General features: G+C 51.8%; 1 protein-coding gene across 5 annotated transcripts in view; it reads left to right on the top strand.

Annotated features, from left to right (window-relative positions):
* The first annotated feature begins 3057 nt into the window (after positions 1 to 3057).
* The window catches only part of Prima1 (proline rich membrane anchor 1), a 53986-nt gene continuing 41740 nt past the window's right edge, over positions 3058 to 15303 (top strand). For 2 of the 5 annotated variants that reach the window (XR_009593068.1, XM_060388092.1), the window contains exons 1-2: positions 3058 to 3624; positions 4377 to 4499. Coding sequence is in view for 4 of the 5 variants with exons in the window: in XM_060388092.1 (XP_060244075.1) it covers positions 3072 to 3624; positions 4377 to 4499 (676 nt within the window). In the remaining variant the exon portion in view is untranslated. Of the gene's footprint in view, positions 3625 to 3653; positions 3779 to 4376; positions 4500 to 9864; positions 10001 to 15303 lie in introns of those variants that run through there. The other 3 variants (XM_021649436.2, XM_021649434.2, XM_060388093.1) reach the window with 3 other exon arrangements.

Here is a 15303-nt window from a genome sequence, read left to right as displayed (position 1 = left end):
GCACTTGATCCCACAGAGCTTTGCTTCCCATTGGTTCCTCATTCCCATCAGTGGCAGATGAAGCTTTAGGGATTACCGTGTTGGGGCTGGAAAGACTGCTTTGCATCTGAGTGGTCTTCTGCTCTTCCAGAAGAACTTCATTTAGTAAGTAACTCCATGGGTCGCTTACAATTGCTTGTAACTCCAGCTCTGGGGAATCTGCCGCCTCCTTCCTTCCGGACGCTGAAAGCACCTGTGCCCCTGTGCATGCATCAGCCCACCCACACACATGTAATTGAGTTCTTTTTCTTCTTCTTCTTTTTTTTTTTTAAAGAATCAACCTAGCTGAGTTGGCAATCAAGTTGGCAATCAAGTTCAGCCATCACTGTAAGCAAGCACTGCTTCCTGCTGTCTTCCTAAGGAGCAGGGACAGCCTACATACCACCCAAGTGGTGCTACCAAACAGACTTTCTTGATGTCAAACATGGATCTCCCATCGATTTGCTGCAGTCAGCAAGGCCAAGCCTGCCCGGTAGGCCTGTTAGGGAGACTAGATTGAGATGCACGAGGGTTTGGTACAGCACACTCTCGGTGTGTTTCTGACAGTCTCTCCAGAGGCAACTGACAGATCAGAGAACTGATTGATGGGGGGAAGACACTTCCTGAATGTGAGATGCGCCCTCTAATGGGCTGTGAGCCTGGGCTGGAGGAAAAGCCGGAGAAGGGGGGTTGTTCAGTCAGAAGCCTCTCCTCTTGAGAGGTGATCCATTGTTTTGAGGGCCTTTACCATCTCCTGAGGACATCAGACTCTTTGGCTGTGGATTTGCAGCAGTGCCGCTCTGAGCTCCCAAGCCGCCTGCCCCCGTCTGGGGCTGTGTTGTTCCTGAGTTCCCAGCTTCTTGCACTTCGTGATTTATTTCCTGGTTCTTCAGCCTACAGCGAGATGCTGTGGGACTATGCAGCGTCTGCTTGTGTCCACCCATCTAATAAATCACCTCCTATTAGTCCACTCTGTCTGTTCCATTTCTCTGGAGAAACCGGGCAGATACACTTTGGTGAGGAACAAGATCTCAGAACAACAAGAAAGAGTGGTGAAAAGGGAAGGGGAGAGTCAAACACCAGGTTGGGTATGGTCAAGCTGGCCACAGCTTTCAAAGAAGTTGTCAGGTGCTCTGTCACACCTGTTAGACATCTCAAACGGAACCACTAGACTCTGTGGCCGTGCGTCCCTTCATCTACTGTCTTTCACCCGCCAGGGTTTTTCCAAGGGGTGGGGGAGCTATCTCCTGGTAAAGTTATTCCTTGTAATTAGACACTGTAAGCGATGGGACAACCAGAAAGGCTGAAAGATGCTGGGACCTCCCTAGGTCCTTCAGGGTCATTAAAGACTTACCACCAAGGAGGGTCTTCGTTCTAAGGGAAGTTGTGACATTTCCCCAGTGTCAGGGCCCCCATTTCCATGGGCCAGGAAGTTGGGGACCAGGTGACTCTCCAGAGGTACATAGGTTAAGTCTGGAATTGGGAAACTGAATACCCATCTCCCCAGGCTCACCTCCACCTTACTATGGAGCTAAGGATGACCTTGAACTTCGCATCCTCCTGCCTCCACCTATACTTCCTGAGTACCGGGACTCAAGATATCTGCTATCATGTCCGGTTTATGCTGTCCCTGGGATCCGAACCAGGTCTTTGTGCATGGTGGCCAAGCACTCTAACAACTGAGTTACATTCCCAGAATGTCTTGACCCTTTGGTTGGAAGCTGGTGTCTGTGAGTCTTAGGGAGATGGCGGTGTGATTCTGGTTAGAAGCCATCTCCGGACATTCCGAAGGGAACAATTACTGTATCTACCCAGGACTATGACAACTGAATTTAAAAAAGTGTGACATATGTAGATTTTCAAGTAGCAAAGAGCTCCAGGGGCCCGGTGCTGTTGTCTTAGCTAAAGACTGGAGACCTGTGCGGGACAAAAATACTCCAAATGGCTTAAGCTTCAAAGATACATCCAGATTCATTTAATTTTGGTTGATCGGCAGGCCTCAGTCCTATGCTTCATTCCCTCTTTTCACACCATCCTGGCCGCTGTTCCAGGAAGCTCCTCCCCCAGCAATCATTTCTCCCATCCTTCTCCCTAACTGCAAAGGTTTATGATTTGTTACTTTTCTACTGTGCCTCGCACCCAGTACTGTGCTGGCTCTGACTAGGTGCTTGTGGATACTGTGGGGCTCACAATTACATCACCCTGAGAAGGAAAGGCCTGGCTGCCGTGCCCTGATGAAGGAGGCTCCCTGAGAATTGGTCTGAAACCTGCTTTGCAGAGCAGTTTATATTTAAGTGTGGCTTTTCTTAGAGTGACTCAGGGGTACCTCCGGAGACAGACAAGAGGAACTAAATAATTTTCTTAACCAGTGAGCCTGTGATAGCTCCCCTACGCTATCTGCCTCTGGTTCTCTCACCTAACCCCAAAACAGTATTGCCTAGCTCTTGGGGACTTTGCCTGGAATTGTCACGCACACCCCACACCCTCACCTCGCGGGAACATCAATCAGAGCGCTTACAAAGCGCTGTCACCAGAAGAGCAGGGCGCCTGTGTGGTGCCCTGGAAGGTGCCTGCGAGGTAGGAGCAGCGAGCAGCTTGTCTGAAGGAGAAGCAGCCAGCTCGTTTCTGAAGAACCGACTTGTTGATAATCTTGCCTCAGACAGGAGTTTGTGGATGACGGAGGAAAAGCCCTGGGGAAAAAGGCTCTCCCTGGGGTGTCGCAACTCCCCCGAAGACGCAGCGGAGTAATGGAGGAGAGGTCCTGAGGGGTCATGACTGCCAAGTGGAGGGAGGTCAGGCACATGGCTTTGGAGGGCCAGCCAGTACCCTCCCAGCCTGGCACCTGCAGAGCCTGCGGGAAACGGGGCATCCGCGAGAATGGTGCGCGGAGAGGGTCCCCATTAGTCAGACCTTACTGTCCCACCTTCCCGCAGCCTGGAAATGAACTTGAGGGAGGGGCAAGCAGGAGCAGGATGTCACTGTCACTGGGAGTCCTCGGCCTCTAGGGTGAATAAATAAATTATTAAGCGCCCAATACACAATAGCCTCGCTAGATGGAGACGAGGAATCACTGCAGCGGCGCTGGCCGCCACGGCAGCGGGGAGCGCGGGCGGGAGCGCAGCCCAGGAGGGAGGCGGGCGAGGCTCTGGCTCCGCTCACGTCTGTTTTCCTTTTTCGTGCATTATTTATTTCGCCTCCGCCCGCGGCCCTGCTGCCGGAGCGGGCGCTCCGGGCCGGCGCCTCTCGCCCGCTGCCTCCCGCGGGCCCCCGGCACCCCGCGCCTGGGGCAGCCGCGCGGCGCCACCGGGAAGGGCGGTGACCCGGGCGGCGCAGGGAACCGCGGCGGCTGGAGGAGGGCTCGTGCGGTCCAGGGACACTTTCCTCGCCCTTTGCCTGGGCAGCCCAAGCCGGGCTCCGAGCTCGGGGGTGGCCCCCTTTCCTGGCCCGCGCGCGGCCAAGCGCAGCCCGGAGCCCCGTGCGAGCGCGCCGCGCCCCGGGTCCCCAGATCGGCCGCCCAGGAGGCCCAAGCGGCGCGCAAACTTTTGCTCCAGTGCCGGCGCTCCTCTTCTGCATGTGAAGCCCCCGTGCGCCCGCGCAGCCGCCAGGGTGAGCTTGGAGGCCCCGCCTAGAAGGCGGGGGACTGGGGAGGCGGCTGGCTTTAAATGGGGGCCGTCCGGCCGCTGGGAAACAGAGCTGCTGTGGGGGGACCCTGACTTCCCTTCTCCGTGTTGACGATCGGTGGGGGTCGCCGTAAGGCAAGGTGGAGTGAGGCATCGGAGGGCTTGGGGGCGGGCGGGGAAAACCTACGCCTGCCCGGGAGCAGGAGCTGGGGCTTGGGCGGCAAATGGGTGCGCGCACATCGGTGCCTGTGTGACAGGGTGCGCAGTGAAGTCCCCGGGGCAGAGAGATTGCACGCAGCAAGATTGGTGGTGCTGTGCGTGCAGAGTCAAGGAGTGTGCGGGCGGGAGTCGGTGGCGATGCATGGGGAGGGTCACGGTGCGTGCGCGCGCAGAGTGAGTGGTTCTCGCAGGGTTTGAAGTTAGAGTTGTGCATGGCCATTTCTGGGGCCGTGTGAGGTTCCGTAAGTGTGTTCGGATGTTTCCGGGGGCGTGTATGGGATCAAGGTGTGCACGCATTGTTCTGAGGGGGAGGGCGTAGGGGGTGTGCGCCAGGATAGGGCGTGAGTTCTGCGACGCACCAAGAGTCAGCAAGTGTGCGCCATGGGAGGAAGATGAAGGCTTGCTTTGCTCGGGTGCCCCAAAGTGCGGGGCAAGGGAGTCCTCATTGCGCTGATTGGTGAATTGATGCAACCGTGCCTGCGCAGTGTCCGCCTGACTCCGGTCTTGCTCCCTTGACAGTTAGCTCACCAGTGGGCACCCCGGGCCGAGATGCTACTCCGGGACCTGGTGCTGCGCCGAGGCTGCTGCTGGCCCTCGCTACTGCTGCACTGTGCGCTCCACCCACTCTGGGGCTTAGTTCAGGTGAGAAGCGGGTAGAGGCCTCCTAGGAAGGGGATGGGGTCACATCACAGCTCTCCCTACAGCTGCCCACTGGTTGGTCCCGGGGAGAGTTGGGAGACAGAAAAACTGGTCAAGTCCAGTATGCTCTGACCCCGGAAACTTCACAAAGAGCCTACCTAAGGCCTGCAGGACCGAACTTGGCATAGGAAGGTACTCAGACCTTGTGGAGATCTCTAGGGCAGCTTTTGGGAGAGAGAGGGGAAAAAAAGAAAGAAAGAAGGGAACTTAAAAAGAAAAAGGATCCACAGTGGTGCCTTGTTTCCTACCAGACTCCACTCCTAAACTTCAGCCTGGGGTGGCGGCTGCGGTTCTTCTAAGTAGTGGCTGGGGAGGTGAATGGGTTGTGAAGAACAACTTCTGTCAAGACTGCCCGAGTTCGAATCCCTCCCCTGTGGTCTCCCAGTGTTCAGGGCTGAGGCCAAGCACCCACCAGCTGTAGCTACTAAGGACAGAGAGAGAGTTGGATGGGATGGACTCTTGCCCTGCCTAGAATTCCCATGGCCAGCTCTGTCTTTTAGCAGCTGCGTGGCTGGACAGCATGCTTAAGCTCTCTGGCCCTGGGTTTCCCCTTCCTGACTGCTCTGGGGTCAGTAGTTATTTGCTAGGTACCTTGCCCGGACCCCAGGAAACATGGTTAGTAGCCGGCCCTGCTGTTGCTGGGATGCGAGGTGTTAGACCCACAGGGCAGAAAGCCCCACCTCCATCAGCCTCTAGAGGCACCCCACCCCCAGCTCAGGCCAGGGCTTTTAGTTTCTCTGCTCTGGCCTGCCTCTGGCCTATGACTGCTTTGTTTCAACTTGCTTTGTGTCCTCAGGATTCAGGCTCGTCACTTCTCAACACTTGAACCACTGAGGCTAGGTCCCTTTGTTCATCTCCTAGCCGAACCCTTCTGCAGAGTTCACTCTTCTGTGTACACATAGGCTTGGTTCTCTGCCTTCCCCCAAACCCCTCAACCAGGACTTAGAGAGTACGGGTAACATTGCCTTGAGACTAGAGTACTGCCCTGTGCTCCAGAGGGATCTAAAGAGTCCTTCAAAGGACTAATTAAACAAAACAATAACAGCAACAACAACAACAAAACCCCCAGCTCTGTTGTGTCCTACAGGCAGTATTTCCAGACACAGTTGTGTGTGTGTGTGCTCCAGATGCTCAAACTCAATACAAATCAATTCTCATGAAAATCAATTAGAAAACGATCCTCCAGTTAAATAGAATGGGCAAGTTCTTGGCTTGAAGCTCTGGGAAATTAATCTACAAATGATAGGGGCAGAGAAAGGAAGGGGGCTCAGGAATAAATGGGTCTGGTTTTTAAGCAGGAGAGCTGGATTTGGGGAGGGACACAGGAGAGAAGAGCAGGAGGAAGCATGCCAGCTCCTGAGGCCATGTGTTTCTCTTTAAGTGGAGAGAATAAATCCGTCAGGTCACAGGAATTTCCCCGAACATAGAGGAAGAGCTCAGAGCCATCATTGCTTCCACAAGCATTCTGCCTAAGAACCCTCCAGAGGGTAAAGGAGAGACTTGATGCAGCTGTCTTGTGATTAATGGGCCGCTTGATGAGGCAAGAAACCTGGGTCCTTCCCTTGAAATGGGCGAAAGCTTCTGTCTGTGGCAAGATGATAAGATAGCGAGTTGCTTAAGTCCAATGGTATTTAAGTTGCCAAAGGTTGCTAGGGTCATTCCTTACCTCCCTCTGCCCCCCTTTTTGATGTGTCTGGAATGGAGTTTTGTGACTTAGGCTTCTTCTAAGTTCACTTCAGTTGATTCTTTTTTCTTTTCTTTTTTCCTTGTAAGGGAGGAGGATGACAGGCTGGCAGATTTATTAGGTGTGACAGGAGTGTGTCTCATCAAGTTACTGTGGTGCTGGCCTAGCTCCTTAAAAGATGCCAGAAGCCATCATCCTTGTGGGCACTGAAGCAAGTGCCAGGGAGACAGGCTTGGATCTGGCCTTCTGTGTCTCTGTGTGCTGTCACAAAGCTATCCCAGACCTCGTAGAAGCTGAGCCCTCCATTCAGCTCCCTCAGCTGGCATTTTCCAGCAGCAGCATTTACTGGGCAGTATGTGGAGTGCAAGTGCCTTAGTGGTCCCTGTCCTTGTGGCTCTGACAAGCTGTGCTAGCAACGCAGTTAAACGAGTGATTACAGGCCGAAGCTCTCAGGAGGAGCAAATGTCTTAGACCTGGAGAAAGAGTTCAAGAAACCTCCCACCGAGGTTCCCCCGCTGAGCTGTGAGAGAGGTCAGGGTACACTGGATGGTGGAACCTTTGGCTGAGGCAACAGCCTGAAGCCAAGGGCAAGGATAAGGCATGGAAAGACATGGGGAGAGGAGCAGGCAAGCCTTTGTCTTGAAGTTGTGATTTGATCCTGAGACTCCTGGGCACAACGGAGAGTTTGAAGTCAGACATGACACCATCTCAGACTGTCACTTTAGACATCTCAGCTTGTCAGCCTAGGTCAGCAGGGAGGATGGCTTCTGGTTCTAGAGCATAAGAGGAAGGGGACAGAGGTTGACATGAGGACAGGGTTACCATATTGAGCCTATGCAAAGCCCAGTTTCACTTTTAGCTTAAGCATATTCTTTACAATCTTGGGGCCATTTGTAAGCCATAGTGCTCTTTGTCTTTTGTCCATCATTCAAGTTTAACAAGACAGTGTTCCTAGCAACACTAGGTAGAGGCAGGCGCTACTCGGTAGGCATGGGTGCCTGGTGCAGGGTGAATCAAAGGGACTGGAGAGAGGGAGGAAGTTCTGGACATGCTCAGGAGGCAAAATCCACTTGATGTGTGAGAGCCGCCCAAACTGGCCTTGAATCCAGCTTCACTCATGTTCTCAGGACACAGGTAAAAACACAGCCCAATTCTCTGCCAGAGCATCCCACAAATGAGCTCTGACCCCTTCCCAATAAAGTCCTTGTTTCCCTCTGTCCTTATGTCCCTCTGCTTCCTGACTGTGGGCACAGTGAGGCCAGCCACATCGGCCTCCTGCAGCTGGGCATTTCCCGCCATGATGGGCTGTCCCTGGAGCTGTGAGCCAAGCCAAACTCCTCCTTCCTGGAGGTCTACTCTCAGGTCTACTCACAGCAAATGAGAAAAGCAACTAAGACAAGCCTCACCCAGGCAGTCCCTGGGTTGTGGGCAGTGTTGGATTGGACAACAGTTACATTACGTGGGCTGGTTGATCCCTTGTCTTACCTGTCCTGTGGCTAATAAGCTTCCCAGATCTGTCATCCTCATGAAGGGGACCACACAGGACTTAGCATGTCACCTCCTCAGGATGAATACTTCCTACTTGTCTGTCCCATGACACCTACGGTTTCAAGTGAGGAGACAGAAAGCATAAAACAGCAGGCTGCTTGCCCTAAAGAGGAATGTCTGCAAGACAAATAATCTGTAGTGAGCAGGGAGGCCCAAGTAAGGTCGCAGGGATAGCTTTGTCCCACATGACTTTGTAGGAATGGGCTTTGAACAGTCAGGAGACGCCTGCTGGTGGAGAAAGGGTCAATGGAGGGAGACATATCGGTCATAGGCTCATGCACAGCCAACCCGTAGGAAACTGCAGTGGCCTTGGCAAGAAGTACCGCTGGCTCAGACTTGGCCCTTCTGTGAGAACTGGTTCTTGAACAATTGTTCACTTGGGTCTCAGTGGAGCCTTCACACAAGAGACCAGAATCCACCGACTTTTAAAATGGAATTCATTTTTTCCCTTCTTCAGCTTTGAAACTTGGTCCCAATTTTCTTGCCCATCATTTGGTTACACAAAACACTATTGTAGGTCTTTACTCTTAGAGCCTCTCATAAAAATAGGTCATTGTGTCAGGCCAGGTCCAACCAGTGTGCTCCTCTTGAACTCTCCTGTGTTGAGTGTGCCTTGGAAAAGTAATTGCTTTGGCTGGGGGAGGGGCTCCAGCATATGGTAGCGAGCCTGGCCTGTTTACCCATGACTCTGATAATTGAGTCATGTTGGTACAGGAATGAAGGAAGCTCGTCTTCTGCACATGCACCCTTCCCTTGGGAGACAGGACTGTTCCCAGGGTCAGAAACATAGTCAGTGGCCATTTAAAAACACCAGTAGGTGGTCTGCAAAAGCCTGTTGGCCTCTCAGATCTTAAGTTGGGCAGTAAATTGGTCCAACTTCTCATTGCCACCCTGACACCCACTATGTAGCCGCTACGTCATCAAGTGCACAGGGAGCCCCCAACTCCTTTCTGGTCTTGAAGTCAGCTTTGGGCCCCTGGCTATATAGTCTCTGTCGATGGAGGGACACTGGGAACTCATGGTTATTAGGCTGGCTCTCGCTGCATTTGAGCTCAGGCCCAGCAAAAGTGTCACTTCACTGGCAAAGGCAGGAATGGGTTGGAGCTGACTGAGGAGTTCCAGGATGCAGCTAGAGTGACTGTTGAGCACAGCTTCCTCTAGCTGACATAAGGAACCTGAGACCCATCCTGGGAAGACCCCAGGCCCAGACCTACAAGGCACAGGTTCTGGTCTAGACTTTGATGTTTGTTCATTCCTGGGCCAGCTCTCTGTGAATTCTGGGCCATTCCTTGGGTGTCAGTTTTTAATAATGAGAAGGAAGCAAAGGCACAGATAACCCAGTCATGGCATAGCGTACAGTCCCCTGGTAAAGACTAAGTAGCGAAAATGAGCCCCGGTACCAGGACACCTCTGAGAAGGAGATTTGGCTTAGCCAGGAAGTGACAGCAGAGCTGAATGGTGGCAAAGTGGGTGAGGTGGGAGAACATTCCAGCCACCAGGACAGCATGGGCAATGGCCACCCATTCCAGGAGGGTGGGGAGGGAGAGGACGCATAGAGGCATGCCAAGGGGCTGCTTATGCAGTGACTTGTGGGCCGTGTGATCTTCTGAGTAGTAAGGAAGCATTTGGGGGGTCCCTGGAGGGATTAGGGGAGGATTGGTAGATGTGTTCCCCACAAGCGACTCAACTGTTATACAGAGACCATCAGGAGGTTAGTTACCCTGTCCCTTGGTCTCTTGAGATGCAGACAAAGGTCCAGTCAGGTAGGTTTCTTCTCCAAGATGGCGGACCCTCTACCTCAGACAGACACAGAAAGGCTGAAGGAGCAGTGACTAGAAAGGTGAGGGCTTGGCCTGTGCAGTCTCAAGAAAGACAGTTGTGGGTAGGAGGCTAGATGATGGAGAAAGGCTGCCCCTCTCTGGGTACAATAGCTTTGACTCCTGTCTATTCTGCCTGCTTTGGTCTTAATGAAGAATCCCAAGTGTGGTCTGAAAGGGATCCACCCAGGGCAGGCTCAGTTCAGCTTCTAGCTACCTTGTAGCCTCCTACATCTCCTGGTCGTGTCCATGTCTGCAGGTGACGCATGCTGAGCCCCAGAAGTCTTGCTTTAAGGTGACTGACAGCTGCCAACACATCTGCCAGTGCCGGCCCCCGCCCCCACTGCCCCCTCCACCCCCACCTCCGCCACCTCCCAGACTACTCTCTGCCCCAGGTAAGTGAAGACTCATTCATTTGGAGGGAGGGGGATGCTACTCCATATGTTTTCCTGGGCCCAGGAAGAGCTGATGAATGAGATGAGACGAGGACAGTTCTGCCTTCTTTGTAATTTTCCACTGGCCGAGCGGGAGGGAAGCCAAGGCCCAACTTTCCCCTGCAGTCTGCAGAACGCTATTCCCCCAGAATGCTCCTGCAAGATGGAGAAGGATGCTTCTCCATTGGTTAATCGGATAAAAGTCAATCTCCATTTGATAAGTGACCCGGCCTGGAGTGTTCCGAGGGCCAGATCTTTAGAGGGGGCAGTTGCTCAGTAAGAACTTAAATAGCCCACCCACACAGGTTTAATTTTCAATTCCGATGCCTGTTTTTAAGGAGGCAGTAAGCATAGAACCAAAGGCAAAGGTCTGGGAGCTGAGACTCACTCTTGCATTTCGGCCCTTCTTACCCGATCTGCTGAAGCCTCTTGGGCTTGCCTCCTCCCTGGGTGGCTGCATTTCTGAACAATTTAATTGTCTAATCAAGCAAACAAAGGGGAATTTCTTTGGCCAGAAATGGCCTCAGCCCTGAGTTCTGCACAGTTAGGTTCCCTGCTTATGAGTGGTGGCTCCTGGGGTCTCTGGAACAGATTCTGAGCTGTAGGTGGGTCACTCCAGGTTTGCCCTGTAGCATACCTATGATCGTGTCTTCACTGAATTGTGAGTATGTCTTAAATAACCTTGATGAGGAGTGAACCAGGCTAGGCTGCGTGTCCAGCCTCTTTTTTGCAGTTTGTGTGGATTCTTTCATTTTTTATGGGCCCCTTGACCCCCTGCTTCTAGGTGTGTAGTTCCAAATAACCTAATTACATCCTCTCTTGCTTTTTTTTTTTTAATCTATATGAGTCAGAGACACTGGGGCAGGGCTTAGCATCGTCTGAGTTCAGATGCAGGTTTTTATGAGAGCTTAATCCCACCAGTCCCTCCAGCATCCTTCAGCATCCTTCTTCAGCATCCTTCCATCCCTGGAAGGGCCAACTATTCAGTATTCTGGCTTGAGTATCCTGAAAGACCCCATCACTGTGCTAAGAACCAGCCCCTGTTCCTGGAGATGTTACCTTCCTTTCCTGAGACATCCTCTCTGTCCAGTGTCTGGCTCCCAGGCCTGTGTCTGGGACCTGATAGTTCCACACATTCAGCTATAGTCCCTTCAACTCCGCTTGTGTTTCCATGCATCCGTACTGGTCACAGGGGAGGGTTGTCTATTCTTCTGTGACCTCTCAGCTCCACAGAGGGCACTGTATCAGCAACCCACAGGGTGGCCCATGAGAACATGGAAAGCATTTGCCAGGGACGCTGGAAATTCCATAGTGGTTAGGACAGATTCCACCTCTAAACTTCAAATTAGCCTTCCTACTGCCTTCAACCTGGCATGGAGGCTGTATTTCTTGTAAGCAAGTGGCCAGAGAGGTGGACAGAGAGGTGGACGGATTATTGCCACATGACCCACCATTCATGCAGAACCTGGTCTGCAAGGTAAATGGGACTGTCCTGGGTTGATAGGGAGGTTTAGGGAAGAGGACATACAGGTGTGAAGTACAGCATGGACAAAGGCTGGGCAAAGGTTAGGAGGCAGGACCTTGTGGGACACATCTTGGGCATCACAGTCCTTCAGTGGGGTTGTCTTAATCCATTTCTATTGCTGTAAGACAATACCAGCGACTGGGTAGTTTATAAAGGAAAAAGCTTTATAGGATTTTTAGGCTAGAATCCCTAAAACTGGAAGGCAGCGTCTGGAAAGGGCCTCCCCCTGTTTCCTGACACAGTGGACCAAAGGGTGGGCAGGCATGTGCGGATGAGAAGGAAACAAAACTGTCCAGACCAGACTGCTCTGTGGCATTTCTGTTCCCAAGAGAACCCATCTAGTGTCACGAGAAAGACACTAATCCCTCTTCCAGGTGCCACCTCCTCACGTCACTGTGTTGGCAGCAAACCAAGTTTTAATATGAGTTTTACTAGGGCAGATGGCATCCAAATCGCAGCAGGGTTGAAAAGGGACAGATCTCCTGGGCCTGTGTGCCTCCGGGGCCTGGGTGAGCAAGCCACATCCCATTCTGTGGATCATGGCTCACCAGTTTCCCCAAATCCAAGCACCACCTCTCATTTGTCTTCATTTTTCTGTGCGTTTTCTTCTCTGATTCCACAGAACTCTTCGTAGAAGTTGTGTAAACAAGAAACCACTCTCTTAGATGGAAGGTGCCCATAGAAACAGACAAGATGAAAACAAAGCGGTGTTTTAAGATATCATTCAGAAGGCTTGTAAGAGAATCAAAAGGAGCATGCTATGTTGGTCGTGGTGCTGCTGTTATCAGATTTTGTGTTAGCTTCCTGCCACTGTAACAGAATACCTGAGACAGTCACCTTCCTGGAGGGAAAGGTTGGTTTTGACTCCATTTCAGAAGAGTCAATATACAGTTGCTTGGTTCTGGGATTCGGGTATGTGTATCTCCGGGCTATCATGATGGGAGTGGATAATGGAGGAGGCCTGTTCATATTCTGGCAGCCAAGAAGCAAAGGAAGCAAGAAAAGGCCCGGGGACACAGTATCCCCTTCAAGGTCACAGCCTCATGACTTAACTTCTTACTAGGCCCACAGACTGGGCACCAACCTTTCAACACGTGGCCCTTGGGGGGTACTCAGGATCCAAACTGTAAGTGCTTCGGTGTGTTTGAGCACTGTGTGCTATCTAAAGTCTACGGTGCTGCGGGGACACGGGCCCACCTTTTGGGACACTGCCTGGACAGTGATTAGCAGGTGAATGCTGTGCCGTCTCACACTCTGCTTCAGAGGCATCAACTTCTTTTAACAGCTTAGAGTGCGTGTTAGGGTTGATCTGCCAGACAAGACTGTGTGTGTGTGTGTGTGTGTGTGTGTGTGTGTGTGTGTGTGGTGTGTGTGTGGTGCATCTTGGGATTATTTGATGTCCAGAACTCTCTGACACATGAGGCCAGGCTGGGGCTGTAGAGAAGTTGAGGTTGAGGGCAAAGAAGGTGCCATGTGGTAGAGGGGACAAAGCTGAGCTGTGGGCAGGAAGGTGCTTCTGGAGGAGAAGAGAACAGTACGCCTGAACCAGTAGCTTGTTATAAGCAGCGGAACGGGCCCTTCTGTCTGTAACAGATTTTGATCGTAATTGTCCCCCGTGACACTCTTGTTCCACCCAGCTCTCACTGATCCACCACACAGCTAGTCACTCTCCTCCTCTCACGTGTTTTCTTTTTATTAGTTGGTACCTTCGTGAGCCTCATTATGGTCTTTTCTAGAAGCATGGGTGAGAGGTTATTTCCAGGAGCATGGGCAGCTTGCCTGTGGTTACAGCACTGAAGAAAATGTCTCTCCCTCAACAGATCTGTCCGTAGATCCTCAGGGAAGAGTGGGTCTCTCCTTGACAGGTTTTTGAGGAACCCAGTCTTAGGCAGATAATTATAGGTGCTAGGAGTTCAAGAGTGCCACAGCTGTGTCATGCCCAGAAGACAGCATTCCACAACACTCCATTCCTTCCTCTGGCTCTTACATTCTTTCCGGCAGAAAATGATAAAAATGGTTCACTGAGGGCCAACTATTCAGTACTTATTCTCAATGCAATAACAGCTGCCCATAGAAAAACAAACAAAAACCAAACAAACAAACAAAATGCTCTCGTGGGCATATACATAAATATTTAGAAGGTGCTGTGCTGGTCCATAATATCCATTTAGCAAAATGACAGCAGTAGCTTCCTCATGGTGGTCTACGATATGGGCTTTTGACCACGTTTACAGTGCCACACATGATTTCCTTCTGGTGGAGCAGGCCTCAATTCCAAGCAGAACGTGGTTGGTTACCCTTTAGTGGTCATGCCGTGATCACAGCAGTGGGATCACCTTACCTGACAGGTCCATAGCAGAGTAAGAGTTTGATAACAACCCTTCCACAGTAAAACAATAGGCTTTATTGTGGCATTTTCATACACGTGTGTCATTGCGTTTGTCCTTATTATCTCCCTTCCCACTGCCTTTCCTAGTCCTTTTTTTTTTTTCTAGACATATGTCTGGAAGTCACTTATGCAATACAAAAGTAAGAGAGAAAGTTGACAGCCTTTAAGCTCATGAATCAGAAGGTTGCAGTATCAGGTCTGCTGCATCAACGGAGTCCAATGTTGATGATCTGGACTCTGTGTCTGCCTTTCGGTCTCAGTCTCTTTCTAAGCCTCTGCTCTCCCTGTGGCTTCAAGCTCCAGGATCCCCTCAACACTACAGGCTCTTCATCTAGAAAATAGACTCCTGAATCACCCACGTCATTGCCCCCCCCCACGCCCTGAGAATTCTTAAAGGAGAGTAATACTTTTGAATCCTGGCCAGGTCACTGTGGCTGCTACACATCCTATGAAAATCATTTTTGAAAGAAGCAGCCCAAGGGTACCAGCTAGACTCAGAGGCCAAAGAGATACCTCTGAGGAAAAGCCATTCAGTTTCCAAAGGGATTCCCTGGTCATCCAAGTCAGGGAAACTTTCTCTAGCCAAAAAGGGCCTCAGCCCCCACCACTGCACGGGAACTCTCCTGCCTTACAGCTGCTGGTTGACAAGACTGTTAAAGGAGATTCTGCGTTGGCGACGGGTTTCAGCCTGCGAAATGTCTGTGATTGCATCTCTATCTTTCACCAGACGGTCAGGGAGGGAGGATGGATGTGAGGAGAAAGCCAGGAAGGCATGGGGCTGACTGAGAGAGGCTGAAGGGACAAGGAGCAGCTGTCTCAGAGGCCCAAGGGCTGGGAAACATGTGCCTGGAGTAGACAGCCCAGGGAGAGAGATGACCCTTGGCACCGATCCTGCAGAGATGATGATCAGAAGCCTTTTGGGGATCCTTGGGTGGTCTCCACATAACTGAGCGACCTCCCTCATCATTCGTACACCCCTCAGCCACTTCCTTGTCGCTCAGGTTGACCAGTTGATCCCTGTTTCCCCAGGACTCTCCTGGTTTTAGCTCCCAAAGTCTCTTGCTGGGGAAACAGCTCAGCCTTCTGTCCTGGGCAAAGCCAAGGTGATTTAATTTTTGTTGCTGTTGTTATGTTCCTTTGGGGGTTCATTTGCATGTGGTGGTGGGGACAGGTACCTTGTATTCTGTAGGGCCCGGCTCTGTGTCCTAACATCCTTCACCCTTCCTGCCACTAGGAAGGAGTATAGAAGTAGTTCTTGTGATGCAAAAGGTTCATGGGTGAGAAGGTGAGTGGTTGAATGAGTGAATGAGCTAATTTGTTGAGACAGTATGTAGTCTGGACTAGCCTCAA

This window comes from Meriones unguiculatus, chromosome 7 (genome assembly GCF_030254825.1).
Source record: "Meriones unguiculatus strain TT.TT164.6M chromosome 7, Bangor_MerUng_6.1, whole genome shotgun sequence".
Classification (NCBI taxonomy): Eukaryota; Metazoa; Chordata; class Mammalia; order Rodentia; family Muridae; genus Meriones; species Meriones unguiculatus.
The sequence above is the reverse complement of the archived record's forward strand: the minus strand, read 5'-3'. Positions and strand labels throughout refer to the sequence as shown.